The sequence below is a fragment of the Aethalodelphis obliquidens genome, unplaced genomic scaffold, assembly GCF_003676395.1.
Source record: "Aethalodelphis obliquidens isolate GAN/ISIS:26980383/991018 unplaced genomic scaffold, ASM367639v1 scaffold11, whole genome shotgun sequence".
NCBI classification, from domain to species: Eukaryota; Metazoa; Chordata; class Mammalia; order Artiodactyla; family Delphinidae; genus Aethalodelphis; species Aethalodelphis obliquidens.
Window position 1 is genome coordinate 18,051,530 of NW_020837955.1, and position 15,640 is coordinate 18,067,169.

The window sequence follows — 15,640 nt, forward strand, 5'->3', positions numbered from 1 at the left end:
TACATTTGGCCTTGAGTCTATAAGGCAATGGCGGCGGGGGGGGGGGGTCAAAGGTTTTGAGCAGAGGAGGGAGAGGATGAAATCTACATTTTTTTTTCTTTCCTGCTTTGTATTCATCCTGTTCTTTTTGTATTCTAACTATGCCTGGACTCACTACCAGTCCAGGTATGTAGATGTGGAGAAAAATCAGATGGAATCTCAGGCAGTTCTCCATAAATGAGAGTTCTAAAGCAATCAATTCCTTTTAGACAGGACTGGCACAGCAAGCAGGGTGAAGGGGTAGAGAGGGAAGCTACAGCAACTCTCTGCTTGAGCAGTAAAGTGGGACCTGATCTCAGACACAGGCAGTGAGAATAAACCTCTTACAGAACACAGCTCCATGCTGGGCACACAGTAGGCTTCACACACACACACTACACTTACAGCAAATGAGACACCTGCTGGCCTTCTCATCCATTTGGGGTTTTTTTTTCAGGGGAGATATCAATGATGCTTGGGCCACTTGCTCTGGCACCTGCAATGGTGGGAGATGCTGGACTTTGCTAAAGGAAGAAGAGATCTGAGGGCAAAAGGACACCTGCATCACCAGTGTGGAGTGGTGGCTTAGCCAGGAACTCTACCTACAAACTCCATTTTGGGAGGGATCCTTGAGACACCCAATTTGGCCCACAAAGGCAGGACTCTCATATTCCAGGGGACTGGTAGTGAGGATGGGACTCCCATGCAATAAGGCTCTTGGAAAGCCTACTGCATCCAATGTCTACAGTGGAGTGTGGCACAAAATGGATCTATAGGAGGCAGGGAGGAAAGACAGTTCATACTTCCAAAACAGTGAAGGGTCCTAGCATAGAGGTCCAATTTCCCCGAAATACCGCTGGGAACATCCAAGAGCAAGAGTCAAGGTAAAGGCCTCCTTTATATTGGGCAGGAACTGACATCCTTCCGGGAAGATGGGCACTGGAGCAAAGGTTCAGCCTTCCCAAACCCAGGGCTCTGGTCTCCCAAGTCTCCAATAGTCCCCACTTCTTCCCAGGCTTATGTCCTTCCCTCTCCCGCCAAACAGAGACAGTCCCTTCCCTCCAGCATTCTCCACCAAGCCCTTCAAACCTTGTCAGCCTGTCTCATCTGCTGGCCTTCCCAGCTCCTACCCATCAGAGTATAAACTGATCCAGCCGTCGAAGGAGGCAGCAGAGAACACTGGAGGGTCCCAAGGGCACCACTGCGCATCAAAGCACCAGCTGCTCAGTGTGGGTAGCTTATACACCACCTAATATGAGGGAACACAACCATTAAGGAAACCTTGACTTAGGTAAGGAAACCCAGAACACACAGGTGCAGCCGGGACTCCCCTACCATCCCAGCATGCCCACAGAAGGGCCAGCCTACCTCGCTGCTCTCCAGGTTCCAGCACAAGACCTGGTTGTCCTTGGCACTACTGAGCAGTAGCTCAGCGTCAGCCTGACTCCATGACACTGACAGGATCCCCCTAAAAAGGAAAGGAAAGAGGAACTAACGTTTGCTGAATGCCTACTGTGAGCAGGGTGCCTTATGTATCTTGGATAAATCTCATCCCCCCAAAATGAGCAGTCTGACTTCATTTTACAAATGAGGAAAATGAGGCTTTGGAGGAAATTAAGGAACTTTCAGCAGTCAAGCAGCCAGAACCCAAGTCAAATCCCAGAGCCTGTGCACTATGCACTATACCACTCTGCCTCCTGCAGGTCACTGAAGGATGGCCTGCTTCTCTTCCCTGATTGTAGGGTAGGAATTATGAATCAACATGAATCAGGCAAGCACCCATCCCTATGGGTGCTTTTAGCCCAGGAGGGTAGTGAGGACCTAATGCTCAAAAGTCCCCAAGGGGCATGGCCCTTGAGTTAGAAAGAACAGACTATGGGGCTGTTTTCTCTGCTGTAGGCCCAAGAGCTACAGCTTCAGAGGCAGGCCTGTTCACAGAAAAGACAGGAGCCAAGGTTCCCTTATTAAGAACTCTTGAAGGAGGCAACCTAATCACCTAAAGAAATGAGTACTGTCCTCAGATCAGAGCTTGGGGACTCTCCCAGGGGGACTAAACATTGGTTCCAGTATTTCTCATGACCCTATCCCCACTCCCATCTCTGGAAGTTAGATGGAAACTCAGGCTCTTTTCCATAACCTCTGGGTCTAAAGGAACTCCTCTTGATTGGACCTGGAACTAGAACTGGGTAACTATGTGTTCACTGGGATAGCTTTGAAGCCAGGGAGAATGTCTGGTAGCCAAAGTGAGGCATGCATTGCCTTCTACCCAGGTCATTTATGCCCCCGCCCTCCAACAAGGATGTGGATGGGGTTTGAGATGCTGCCTGCTGTGACTCTCCAGCACCTTCAGGGGTGAGGAGGCAAAGCACAAGTCCCACAGATGAATTACTGGAAGACGATCATCTTCTGAACATAGCACCAACTGGGTGGCCATGTCTGGGTGCCAGGCCAGGCCTGAGCAGTGCATCTGTGAACAAAGCAGACCCCAATGGGCCATGTAATCTGACTCTTCTGGTTATGAATCTTTTTTGTCCAGCTGAAATGGGACCTCTCTGAGGGTAGGCTTTGTGTCTCTCCTATGTGACTGGGAACACCACAGCCATCGGGGAATGAGTGATGACCATAGCAAGGAGCACCAGAAGCCTCCAGATCAGCTTAGTTTAGCTTCCCTAAGCTTTCACTCTCAAATGGAAATCTGCTGAGGCTGGATCCACAGGTGTAACAGCCGAAAGCAGAACCCTCGCCTGGGGGAGAGCAGCTCCAACACTAGGCCTGAGAGAGACAGCAGAGCCCGAGCCTATATTCTGCCTGTATTCAACTCACCCTGTTGCTGTGATCACTGACTTTGATGATATAGGTTCATTCTTCCTGAGATCCCACACGATTGCCTTGCCGCTGGGGTGAACAGAAGGCAGAATGTGTTGAACCTGACGGTTCCAAGAGAGTGCCTTGATGTCTTCTGGAGGCTGCTGAGGCAGGATGTGTGGGGGGCAGGTTGAGGACAACCTGTCACCCCTGGACCAAGAGACAGCTGCTCTTCCACTGCTCCCAACCACCCAGAGAAAGGCCAAGAGTAGACATGGGGCTATCCAAACCAAGCCAGTCTCGGGAAGCTGGGAGGGGAGTTTTCCAGAGAGGATGCTTTAGGAAACTGGTGTAGAAGCTGAGAGGACAGATGCACTTGGGTTTTACTCCTATCCCAAAGTGCTCCTGAGAGGATAGAGTCAAGATTTTAAAACAGCCCTCTCGTCTCTGACAAGAGAGAGAGGGAGAGGAAAAAGGTGAGGGAGGGAAATATAGACACCCAAGACCCCCAGAGAGAATGAGGCAGAGAGAAAAGCCATTGATACTTTTAGGACACAAGGTGCTATCAAATTCATACTGAACTTACCTCATGATACTGTAAGCATAAGAAACAAAAGCGAGGAAGAAAAAGATGGGCGCAGTTACAGACTGACAAGATAGGTACACTCAGAGACAGAGACACACGAGTCCCCCAGCCACATGGGGGAACCAGATACAAAGACAACGCTGATCCTCCCCCCAAAAGGACAAGGGTGTATCTGGGTGTCCTACTCTTGCCCCTGGTCAGCTAAGCTCAGGGCCCAAGCTTGCCTAAGCTATACTACGATAAACAGTACGTTCACGCCTTCTCTCAATGTCTTTTACTCCCCTCACCCTTCTTCATTTGCCTTCCAGAAACCCCTGGGTCAGTTAATGACCACAAGCCACCCCCAACCGGTCCCCACCCGACTCCAACTCTCTATTATCTGGCTGGTAGGCAGCACATTAGTCTGTGGAGCTTTAGTGCCCTCCAGTGGTGAAGATGGAAATCTCCTGTGGGCTGGCTGCCTCCATAATTCAACGCTCCCTGGGAAAATCAGGTGCACACTCTTAAGCAGCAGCACCAGAAGGCTCCTCACCTATGACTTGGATCCTGGGGTCATTGGCACACTCAGGTTATTCAAATCCCAAATGAAGATTTCTGAATCATTGGCCCCTGAGGCCAGGAGGTTGCCCTGTATGAAGGAACAGGCCTTTGGAGACACGCCTTCCCAGGAAGAGATGAGAGCAGAAAAGGGGGAAGGAGACCCACATGCGGGGCTTCCAAAGCCACCCCCACAACAACCTGGGAAGGGCTCAGAGTTAGAGACCACAGGTCACAAGCAAACACTTCCCTTCAGATCTGTCAGCCGTGTCTGATTAACTGAAATGTAGTACCTGGAACGGATTAAAGTCAAGGGCTCTGACAGCCCCCGTGTGCTTCTGTATCTGGGTAATCACAGGCTCCTTTCCCGAAGACAGGATGTGGGTCACATTGTATAGAGTAAGCATGCCATCATCCCTGCCGCCTGCAATAACCCCAGAGCCTTCCAGAAGCCCATTGCTAAAGCTCCCCCAGATCAGCTTGTGAAACCTACAAAGAGGAGGAACTGGCATCAGCACCAACTCAGGTCCACGTCAGTAAGTAGAGAATGGGCATCTTTGCCAACCTCTGACATTACGCAGGCATCCCCACCCTTGGTCAGGGCCTGCCTGTCTCCCTCATTTCCCAGACACAGAACAGAGGTCTCCTCTGCCTGGTCCTCCTGCCCTTTGGCTGAAAAAATGTTCCATCTATGTTACACTAGAAGCCAGGAGGCCACTGCCACGGAGCTGGGGGAGGGGTGCTTTTTATGTTTTTGTTAACATTATTGGGTTTAATATAAACCCAGTGATAAACACTTCAAATAAATTACTTCTTAATCCTCCCAACTCAAATAACAACTAACACTTATTCTGATAACTTCCTACGTACTAGGCACTAGTACGTTTTAAGTGCTTTACATGTTTTAGCTGATCAACAACCCCATGAGGTATTAACTCCATTTTCAATTGAGGAAACGAGGCACAGAGAAGTTGTGAAACTTCTGTATATACAGTTAGTAATTTTACTCCCATTTGACATCTAGGAAGTGACAGAGTCAAGGTTCAAAGTTAGGCCCATCTTATGCCAAAGCCTGAGCTCTTAACCTTCATAAAATATTGTCTTCTATTTAGAGCAAGATCCAAACTCTTCTATACCTGAATAGAAGCAGGTTCCTTAGGCCAACAGTTGCTGTCCCCTCTTCCCTCTTAAACTGGAAGTGAGAAAAGATCTAAGGACTTTCCCATCCCATGCCTCTCCCATGTGTCTAGTCCACTGGAACTACCATGTGGATTCAGTGGGCCAGCCCTAGAGACACAGAGGCACAAAGAATAAATGCACCGTTTGGGGGACACTTTTCTGGCTTTCTGAGCATCTTTCACACAAGAAAGAGATGGACCCTGGGCTCCCTGCACACAAGTATGGGTCCCCTGCAAAGCCCCTAGGGAAGGCATGTGAAATCCCCAAAGGCTCACAGGTGGTCTGTCCTCCATTTCACTTGGTTATCCTACTAGACGAGGATATTTCTGCAGCCTTCCGAGAAGCCAGATTTCACATTGAATGATGTCGTAAGATCTCTAACTGAAATTAAATGTTCCCACACCCTGGGAACAATCAGCAAAGAAATTGAATGGGGTGACCAGGCAGGAACCTGTTTGGCCAGTCATTAGAGCAGAGCCAACCTGTCAAAAGTGAAGAGCTGAGCACTAGTTCAGACCAGGTCAGCATCTGAACAAAAACAGCAGAGCTGAACAAACGGTGGGTCTAAAGCTACTGTCAGAAAGGCTATATTTTCTAAGGTTGCGCTGACCTTAAAAGGACAGAAGAATGTGTTCCATGCTGGCTCCAGAGGCTGCCATGTCATCCAGGGGCTAGAGCTCAGCATGGGCAGAGGGCAAGTCAATAGGTTAGCCAGAGAAGCCTCTAATAGGTCACACAGGAAGCAGAGGTAGGTATGGCCATGGAAACTCACATGGGAATGCAGTGACCGTGGTATGGTCAGAGCACATGACATATAAAATCAGAGTAAAAGGTAACTGAGACCACATGGGAGTCACCAAAGGGTCGGAGAAGAGGGCCCAGTTACTTTAGAGTGGCTGAAATGCAGAATACAGGGTGTGACAAAATGATTTTTCTTTGTGTAAGCATGCAGAAAGTACATTCCTATTGTTAACACTTCACTAGTAAGGGTGAAACTGGAGCCCGAATAGCTGTGATAGGCAACACCTGGGAGAGGGGGAACACCTGGGACGAGTCAGGCAAGGAAGGAGACTTGATCAATCATCTCTGCCCTGCAAATGGACAGTCGTGTGTGTGTGTGTGTGTGTGTGTGTGTGTGTGTGTGTGTGTGTGTGTGTGTGTGTGTGTGTGTGTGTGTGTGTGTGTGTGTGCGCATGTGTGTAAACAAAGAGAGAGCACACAAGCATGTGAGCAAATGTGACAAAACATTAACAACTGATGAGTCTAAATGAAGGTATATGATTGTTCATTGTACTATTGTGCAACTTTTCTGTGTTTGAATATTTTAAAAATAAAAAGTTATAGGGCTTCCCTGGTGGCGCAGTTGTTGAGAGTCCGCCTGCCGATGCAGGGGACACGGGTTCGTGCCCCGGTCCAGGAAGATCCCACATGCCGCAGAGCGACTGGGCCCGGGAGCCATAGCCGCTGAGCCTGCGCATCCGGAGCCTGTGCTCCGCAACGGGAGAAGCCACAACAGTGAGAGGCCCGCGTACCGCAAAAATAAAAAAAAAAAAAAAAAAAAAAAGTTATAAAACAAAAAAGATGGCCTTTGGCCTGCAAATAGGAACTAAGAGATTTAAGTAGAAGGTATAGGGAGACAAGTTTGTATAGTAAGGTGGGAACTTTGAAAACATGAGAATACACATGGAATTCTCTGCTAAACAGCTTCTCAGGATAATGATGGCAATGATGGAGACCACATGGCATCACAGAATGAGGGATGGCACCTAAAGAAAATACAGGTTCCCGATTCCCACCCAGACCTTGTGAAGCAGAATTTCCAGAGACAGGCCCTCAGAATCTACATTTCTAATAAGAGCCCCCCAGGTGATTCTAACAAGCTGCCAAGGTTAGGAACCTCTGTACTAGATACATCAGACTGCACACCAGGATAGAACAATGGGAAGAAGCTGAATGCATAAAGATGGAACCAGCCCCAACAATCAACTCATGGCTATGCTCCTGGCAAAAAGAGAAAAACAAGGCTGGAGAGAATAAACTGAGACCTGTGAGATCAGAACGTCGCACCAGCTAAGCTCATCTGAGGCCAAGCTTCAGCTACCTTATGATTAGGAATATGTGCTGTATAAATTCTTGCTCCCATGATTTCTGTACTTCTTTGTTTGGGATTTTGATTTTATTTGCTTAGTGAAGTTCCTTATGAAAAATCCCAACCTCATGTTAGTGGATTAAAGTGAATATGAGTTTGTCCACATCCTGGCCAAAATAACTGAGGAAATCCAAGTTTCCTTAAAAGTCAGAGAGATGAGGGCAGTGCTCCAAGCTGGAGAATAAAGACACTGGGGTGGAGCGATGGCTGTCTGAGAGGAGAACTACTTTTCTGAATGCCTAGTATGTACCAGGCTACTATATGCCAACTATGTTACTCAAATTTACAGTAGAGAAAACAGGGTCAGAGAACTTAAATAATGTGTCTGATAGGACAGTAGATGGCAAAGCTGGGATTTGAACCAAAGTCTGTCCAACAACAAAGCCCATGCTCTCTCCTCTGTGATCTTAATGTCTCTAGAGAGAAGGCAAGTCTTAGAAACAAGAAAATTAGGAGTAGTACCAAAACGATCTTTTACTGCTTAGTGTTGTCCCTCACAAAGGCACCTAAAGAGGGGTCACAGTGCTCCCCAAGTAGCTAGAACTGAGATAAAGGTATTGGAAGATAGATCACCTACTTTCTCCATGTTACTAGAGGATGGGTCAGACATAGGTTACAGTGGCCACTTAGAGATCTAGAACCTCAGTGTAGACAGAGGTAGAGTGCAGCAAATCACCCACTGACCCCTGAACTCACTCAGCCACAGCAGCTACGTCCTCAACTCAAAAGTCAATACATAAACAATGTATTATTCTCCCAGATAGCTTTCTTCTTGAGTGAGATTCATCTAACAAACCAAACATCACTTGCTTCAGTGCACATGCTAATCCATATTGATTCTGATTGCATCCAGGGGCATTAATTCGCACACTCTCTTCACTCTATTTATAGCTTAAGGCTGTCCCTTATCCACACCCATACCAGTGTTTCAGAACATTTCTCTTTCAGTCAGGTATTTCTAAATAGATAATATTTCTCTGATACATCACAGGTTGAGGATAAGGGCATCTTCAGGATTCAAATGTGGTTGAGGCATGGGTCTGGTAAAAAGGGCAGGCAATGGAAGGGGGAAGACTTTGAAGAGTATGTTTAGTTAATAATAAAGAGATACAGAGAGGCATTTGTTTAAAAAAAAAAGGAAAAAAGGAAGGAGACTAAACTAGAAAAAGGGAAGGAGAGATTGAAGATAAGACTTAAATTTGGAGTTCAGTAGATTCTTAGAAGTCATCTTGTACAACCTCTTCTTTACATATAAGTGAGGAAACCTAAGATCACTGATGGAATTCAATTTGCCCAAAGTCACATAGTTTTAGCCAAGGTAGCAACCCAACACAACTGTGCTTTGCATTAAGCCAAGCAGAAGATGATACAGAAAAGAGGAAAGCATAAAGCAAAGGATGGGTTGCCCTTCGTCTACCCTGATCATCTTGGTCAACTGTCTGTGATGCTGACTTTTGAGTAAGTGACCTAACCCAGGCTGGAACGGAAAGAAGTGGGTGTCTTAAACCCTGGAGGGTCTAAGATGATTTCTTCAGAAAGGCCCCAACCGAACTGTGTCAAAAGTAATCCCTTAGGTCTTTGAGAATAAGACTCAATCTTTAGACACAATTATAGAGGTGGAAAAAGGAAGCTAACTTCCTTTTTCCAAATAGGAACAAATAGGAAGCTATTTGTTTTGGTTATAGTCCCCAAATTCCTGCAGGGTAGAGCAGGGTGTGAGGTGATGCTTCATGATTCCTGAATACAGTACCAACATTTCAAAAAGTGTCCCTGCAACCAAGTTGGCTGCCAAACAAACAGATTGTTACCCTTGAAAAGCTCTTAAGGCACTAAGACTAACTGAAGACTAACTATAACTAACTGAACTGGTGGACATGAATGCTCCGTTTGGTAATCCAGAAGGTTCTAATATCACTCATTTATTCCACAGATATTTTTTAACCACCTAATGACAGGCACTGTTCTAGAAGCTAAAGATACAGCAGTGAATAAAACAGACAAAAATCTCTGCATACATGGATCTCAGGATTCAGTTTCAAGGTTTCTTAAGCAATGACATTGCCTCTTTCTTAGGAACTCCTAGCCCTAAGGAGCCACTACTATGCTGAAGCTGCTGCTTGGCTGGTCAAAGAAAAGAGTCCTTGCGCTCACTGCCCCTTTTCTTATCTTCAGGAGTATAAACATTATTAAATTAGCTCACCCCTTTCAGCAGCCCTTTCTGAAATGCTTGCTTAGAGGCTAAGAATATCTCATCATTACTGGTAAACCCGCCAAGGCCTGCTCTTCAAAAGGTAAAGGTACTGGAAATACAAAGAAATGTTAAAAACTGCAAAATAAGGGATACTGTAACAAAGTGATATAGGAGCTCAAGAAAAGGAGAACAAAAACTAACTTTCATTATTAGGTTAAACCATGAAAAGAAAGAAGAGGGTACTTCTGTCTAAATATCTTAATCTAATCACTCAGATGGACCAAAAAATGCACAAGAAGATGGAGAGTTGCATTCTAGACCAGCAATCTCTAAAGTGGATGGGCAAGATAATCCTCTGGGCTGTAAGAAAAAGATTTATATTTTTAATATTAAAAAGTAGTACAGTAATATATGTATATTATTTATACTAAATATATACTTGAGTACAGTGAATATTCACATTTTTCCTGATTGTACAAAAGTTTAGAGATCATTGATTCAGACTGTAAGCCTCATCTTTACACAACCTGTAAAAGAACAGTTGAATAATAGAAAGAAGGTAGGTTTTGGAGTAAGACAGGCCTAGACTTAAATCCTAGCTTCTCAGAGTTTTGGTTCTCTCCTACATAAAATGGGAATAATGGTATTTTTTGGTTAGGCTCATTTTGAGGAATGAATAAGATATTATACAGAGCCCCTAGCATAGTGCCTGGAATGTATACATGTGCTTGGTGAATGCTAGTACCCAACCCTGTAAGCCTGCCAGAGCCATGAAATCCATGAGTGCCCAGTCGGTGCCTGACAGCAATGAGGAGAGGATCATTCTTTCGCCTCCCACTGGCAGACAAGGAAATACTGTGTAAGGCTGTTATGTTCACAAGAGCCAAGGGAGGAAGGAGCCAATTCCTCTGCGTTCAGAGACAGATCAGGTACTTGTGGGTCCAGGCTTCTGTGAGGCGTCTCTATCACATGATTCTGCATGACGCTGCTGCTGCTGACCACAAAGGTTGGAGTGGGTGTTTTCAAAATCCTCTTGCAAAATAAACCCAGAGTTAACTTCTCTCCTACTAAAAGACCATTCTCCCCTCACTTGTCTCCTCATGAGCCCTGAGAAGCACATACTACTCCCGGGATTCCCCATCAGGGTCTACATCAGGATCTGCCCTGCATACCCATCAAAAGTTCAGACATAGTACCTGCTGGAGGGAGAAAGGACTCCCTTGCATTTCAAGTCCAGAGAGGGGTCCCTGAAATCAACCTCAAAGATTTCCAATGTGTCATCTGTACTAAAGGAGGCATCTAGCTGCTGGGCAGATGTTCCTAGGCACAAGAAAAGTCAGGAAGAGGCAGCATATGAGCAACAATATATGCACGGATTTGGGGTATAAATGGTTAAGCAGTAGAGAAGAGGAGGAACAGGAGAGGACTGGATATACCCTTTTTCAAATGGTAGCTCCAAAGAAAACAAGAAAGCATGAGGTGCTTAGCCTTAAGCCAGAGTCCAAGGTTGCCCCCAGGTACCAGAAACTCCTAATATCCCTTTGCATATGCTGCTAGCCAACCCCAGATTTCCATGACTCTAAAACTTTCTCTGAAGCACAATAAAGAGCCCTGGATACTACGTTTCCCTTCAACCTATGTACTCAGTGGATCCTTATCCACAGTAGTGGCTAGCTGGGCTCCACACTTGGACAGCTGGCCGCTCAAGTTCCTTCAGCTTCATGGTCTGTCCTGTAGGTGGCAGAAAAGTGACCCTTTTCCTCAGCCTCCTGAAAATAGAAACCAGCAAGCTTAAGGGCCAGATCAAGGGGAACACCTGTGGACATGAGAGCTTGTTTCTCTCTCACCACCAAAGAATGGGGCATTTTGGGGCAACACAGGGTAACAAATACATGACCGTCTGCAGATCTGTAATGACAGTTCATTTTCCCAGTTACTGAAACCTAATGCTTTAAACCCTAAAAGATATTCAAATACACTAGTTGCCACAGGCCCGAGGGTGATGATAACCATCAAACCAAATAATCTCTCAGTGACCCTATCCAATCCCTTGGTTTTAAACATCATCCATATGTCGATGACTCCCAAATTTATATCGGCAATACAAATCTCTCCTCTGAGCTACAAGTTCTTACATACAACTGCTAATCAAACATTTCTACTTGGATATAGTAAAGATACCTAAAACTTAGTCTGTTTAAATTGGAATTCTCTATTCCACCATCTCGTCCACCCACCTGTTCTTCCTTCAGTTTTCTTCATCTCAGCAAATGGTACCACCACCCAGACAACTGCTTAACCCCCAAACCTGAAAATCACCGTAGATCCCTCCTTCGCCCTTATTCCCTTCTAATCCATCATTAAGTCTTCCAAATTTTGCCTCCAAGATATACCTTAATCTGTCTATTCTTCTCCATCTTCACCACTGCTCTATTTGAAGATACTATCATCTATCACCTAGATTACTGGTCTTCTCCCTGCTACTCATCCCTGTCACCCAATTCATTCTCTGCATAGCAGCAGGAGTAAACTTTTTAATCAAAAATTGGATTTTGGCATTCCACATTTAAAATTTTTCAGTGGCTTCTATCACACTCAGAATAAAATGCGAACCCCTTTGATCCCTGCTCAAAGGCTCTAGCCTACCACTTCAACTTCATCTCTTCCTACTCTCCCCCTTACTTATTGTGCTACAGCTGCATTAGCCTTGTTTCATTTCCTGGCGTTTCCCCACTTTAGAGCTTTGTAAATTCTGTTTGCTATACTTTGATGGCTTTTTGTTTCGTTCTCTGCATGACTGGTTCCTTATCACATCTTTCAGGGCTCAGCTTCTTACCTCAATGAGGTCATCCACCCAATCAAAAACAGACTCCTTTTTTTCTTCTTAGCAATCTATAATTATATATTTATTTACATCTACATTGTCCACTAATAAGTAAACTCCATGAGAGCTAGCACTGTGTCTGCTTTGTTCTCCATGTTATAACTAGCGTCAGAACAATGTCTGGCACACAGTAAGTGCTCGATAATACTTTATGAATGAATGCAGACATCTATTTTAACTTGGTAGTTTCCAAACCAATTCTAACACATACTCAAGGTGCCATCCCAACAGGCTAAAGCGGCAGGGAAGTTTAAAAAAAAAAAGTTAACACTGAACTTGATGGAGTAAACTTGGGACCCACTGTGACCTGCTTGAGCAAGCCACAGCCAGGTTAGTCTTGACCTACCAAAACAAAAGTTTTATTACTTAATAATATCAAATGCACTCTCCAGCTTGAAGAAAGTTTAAGGCTGCCAACTCAGCCGAGATTTCCCGGGGACCTCTAAACACTTGAGGAATATTCGGACAAGATTGTACATCATACTGCACGGTCACCAGTGCCACCTGCTGGTCAATACCATTTTCACGTTTCTGGAGAAAGGTCTCTTAAGCGGGAGCTGCAATTAGCCGTGTGCACTTGACATGCATATCTCATTTAATTCTCACAATGGTTCTGGGCGGTCAGTACCGATACTATCCGCATTTCACAGAGAAGAAAACTGGCTAGACCAAGCTGTGCACCCCAACAGCCTCCAGAGCCCAGTGCTTTTAACCATTATACCAGTCTAAACTAAACTCCATGAAGTGTTTAAACCCCAGCCTACAAATTGGGAAGATGGGCTTTTAATCCACTTTGTTCAAAGACATCTGTTCACAAAAAAGGTCCCCGCTGTGGTCAGAATGCCGGGGGCCGGGGGCGTTAAAAGTGGGAGAGCTATGACCACTCAACCAAGAGCTGGACACGCTCGTGCAGTGAAAGAGGACGCCAGCTACCCTTGGCTGTCCAGTCCCTCCGGAGGATGGTCGGCCTCCCCCGCGGCGCGCCGGCGTCAGCACTGACAGGCCTTCCCGCCCAGGCCAGACGCAGAGACCCGTTGCCGACACTGGGCCCAGGCCAGGTCAGGGCCCAGGGCTGATGGGGGAGGCGCCAGGGCAGCGCTGGAGAGAGGCCGTCTTCGGGCTGAGGCACCCAGGCGCGGCAGGGAGAACGAGCCGAGTGCGGCCGAGAGCAGGGCAGGCGTCGTAGGGTCCCCTGAGCAGCACACCGGCAGGAGCCCCGGGAGCGGGGCGGGCCGGAGTGCCAGCGGAGGGCGAGCGCGCCCCGGCACCCTCCCGAGAGAGGGGCGGCGCTCGGGGTCCCCGGCACGGCCTCCCCTCTCAGCGGCCCCGTACAGGCGGGGAAAACCAACCTGCGCGGAGAGCCCAGGCCAGGGGTCTGGCGCGGCGTAGCCGGAGCCGGAGCCGGAGCCGGTCTTCTCTCAGGGCTTCGGAGCTCAGCGGGGCGCTGTGGAAGGCGGCTGCGGAGGGCCAAAAGTAGTCCTGGCCCGCAGGCCCCACCTCCCACACGCGCCGCCAGGCGCGGGGCCCAGCACCCCGCTGACCCACGGAGAACGTTCCCTAATAGGATTATAGCTTTTAATCGGGCCTCCCTCACCTGTCCTGTGATTGCGCAGTGGGTCAGATCCCGCGACCAGTAAGTTCTGGTCTATTCAATTTGAGTCAGGCTCCGCGGGCAGCCTCTGAAAAGGGAAAATAACTCATTATTTACTTATTGAAGCGGAGAAGACCCGGACCTAGCTCCAGGGGCTCTCAGCGGAATCCACTTAGTTGAAAAGGTAAAAAGCAATCTAGGCCATAAAGAGCGGTGAGTGACTTTCTGCAGCCCAGCAACAACTGGTGCCCCCAACCGGTGGTTGAACTAATTAAAAGCTATAGATGGGCGGGGGGCAAGGTACCAGGGGCTTCCTGGAAGGTTTCAGGGACGAGACAGGTGTCATACGTTGGGGTTTCAAGAAGACAGGTGGACTCCCAGCGAGGAGGAAGGGGCCCAACCGGCTAACAGCGCCCTGGTGTTTCCCATACCATGAATGAAAGGGACTACAGCTGGGGGAGTGGGCTGGATTCAGATTGTGGAATACCAATTCAACTCTGCAGGTAATTGGGAGTTACTGAAAATTATGGGCAGATATGCAATAAGATTACATCAGACTAGCAATATGGATCACCATGCAGAGAGAACAGAGTTGGAGGCAGGGAATCAAATTAGACTAAGAGAACAATCCAGGTACCAGGTGATGAAAGCCTGGATTAACATAGTGGCAATGATTGTAAAAGAAAGCTGGACAGGCTCTTGTGACTGATAAAAAGTTGGAGGGGGGGTGATCATATATATTTTTTATATTGATTGAGGGAATTATGGCATTTCCAAATAAAATGTTCTGTAGGCAGCTGAAGATCTTAGACCTAAGTTATTTGATTTAAATTTTTAATTTAATGCATGAATTCTACCACCATATTCCAGCCTGATATACCCCCAAAGATGGTGAGCTGGTTATCTTATGACTTATGACGTGGCCCCAAGTCATTGTGACACAGCTCTAGATTTCCTTTTCACGTGGACATGGGAGTTTTGAACTCAGGACAGAAAAGAATTTAGGGCATTGGTGGTGCCTGCCCACTCTACGTACTAAGTATTTCTTGAACTTCTTAGCACAACAGTGGATGAGAAACAGGGTTGAAAACTGAACTTCAGGCAACACCTCGAAGTAGGGAATGAGGCCGAGGTGTCACTGGAGTGCTCTGAAAGAAATCTGAACCAAAGGCATAAGGTCACAGTTTCAAGTAGGACATGATTAAAACAAACAAAAAAAAAAGTAAAGTAAAAAAGTGCACCCTTCTCTCAACTCAGACACTTTGAAATTCTTTTCACCTCGTTTTACAAATGCCAGTCTTCTCTTCTAGGTAACTTTTTGAAGGCAATTATTTTCTTGTTCAACTTTATATCCCCAGGACCTATCAGTGTCTGATATATATTAGGCAGACAGACGTTTGTTAAATGATTATCAAATGCTCTAAAGGACAGAGAATGAAAACATAAAAAGCAGTGGAGGGGCTTCCCTGGTGGCGCAGTGGTTGGGAATCTGCCTGCCGATGCAGGGGACGCAGGTTCGTGCCCCGGTCCAGGGGGATCCCACGTGCCGCGGAGCAGCTGGGCCCGTGAGCCATGGCCGCTGGGCCTGCGCGTCTGGAGCCTGTGCTCCGCGACGGGAGAGGCCGCAGCAGTGAGAGGAACGCGTACCGCAAAAAAAAAAAAAAAAAATCAGTGGAGACCTTCAAAGAGAGGCATTTCAG

General features: G+C 46.8%; 1 protein-coding gene across 1 annotated transcript in view; it reads right to left on the reverse strand.

Annotated features, from left to right (window-relative positions):
• Positions 1-13,408, reverse strand: part of SEC31B (SEC31 homolog B, COPII component) — a 32,960-nt gene extending 19,552 nt beyond the window's left edge. Inside the window, 12 exon segments of the mRNA XM_027113076.1 lie at positions 424-462; positions 464-559; positions 1,108-1,153; positions 1,155-1,267; positions 1,387-1,486; positions 2,343-2,485; positions 2,842-2,871; positions 2,874-2,984; positions 3,942-4,037; positions 4,240-4,435; positions 10,662-10,801; positions 11,126-13,408. Coding sequence (XP_026968877.1) covers positions 424-462; positions 464-559; positions 1,108-1,153; positions 1,155-1,267; positions 1,387-1,486; positions 2,343-2,485; positions 2,842-2,871; positions 2,874-2,984; positions 3,942-4,037; positions 4,240-4,435; positions 10,662-10,801; positions 11,126-11,188 — 1,173 coding nt within the window. The 5' untranslated portion in view covers positions 11,189-13,408.
• Positions 13,409-15,640: the final 2,232 nt, after the last annotated feature.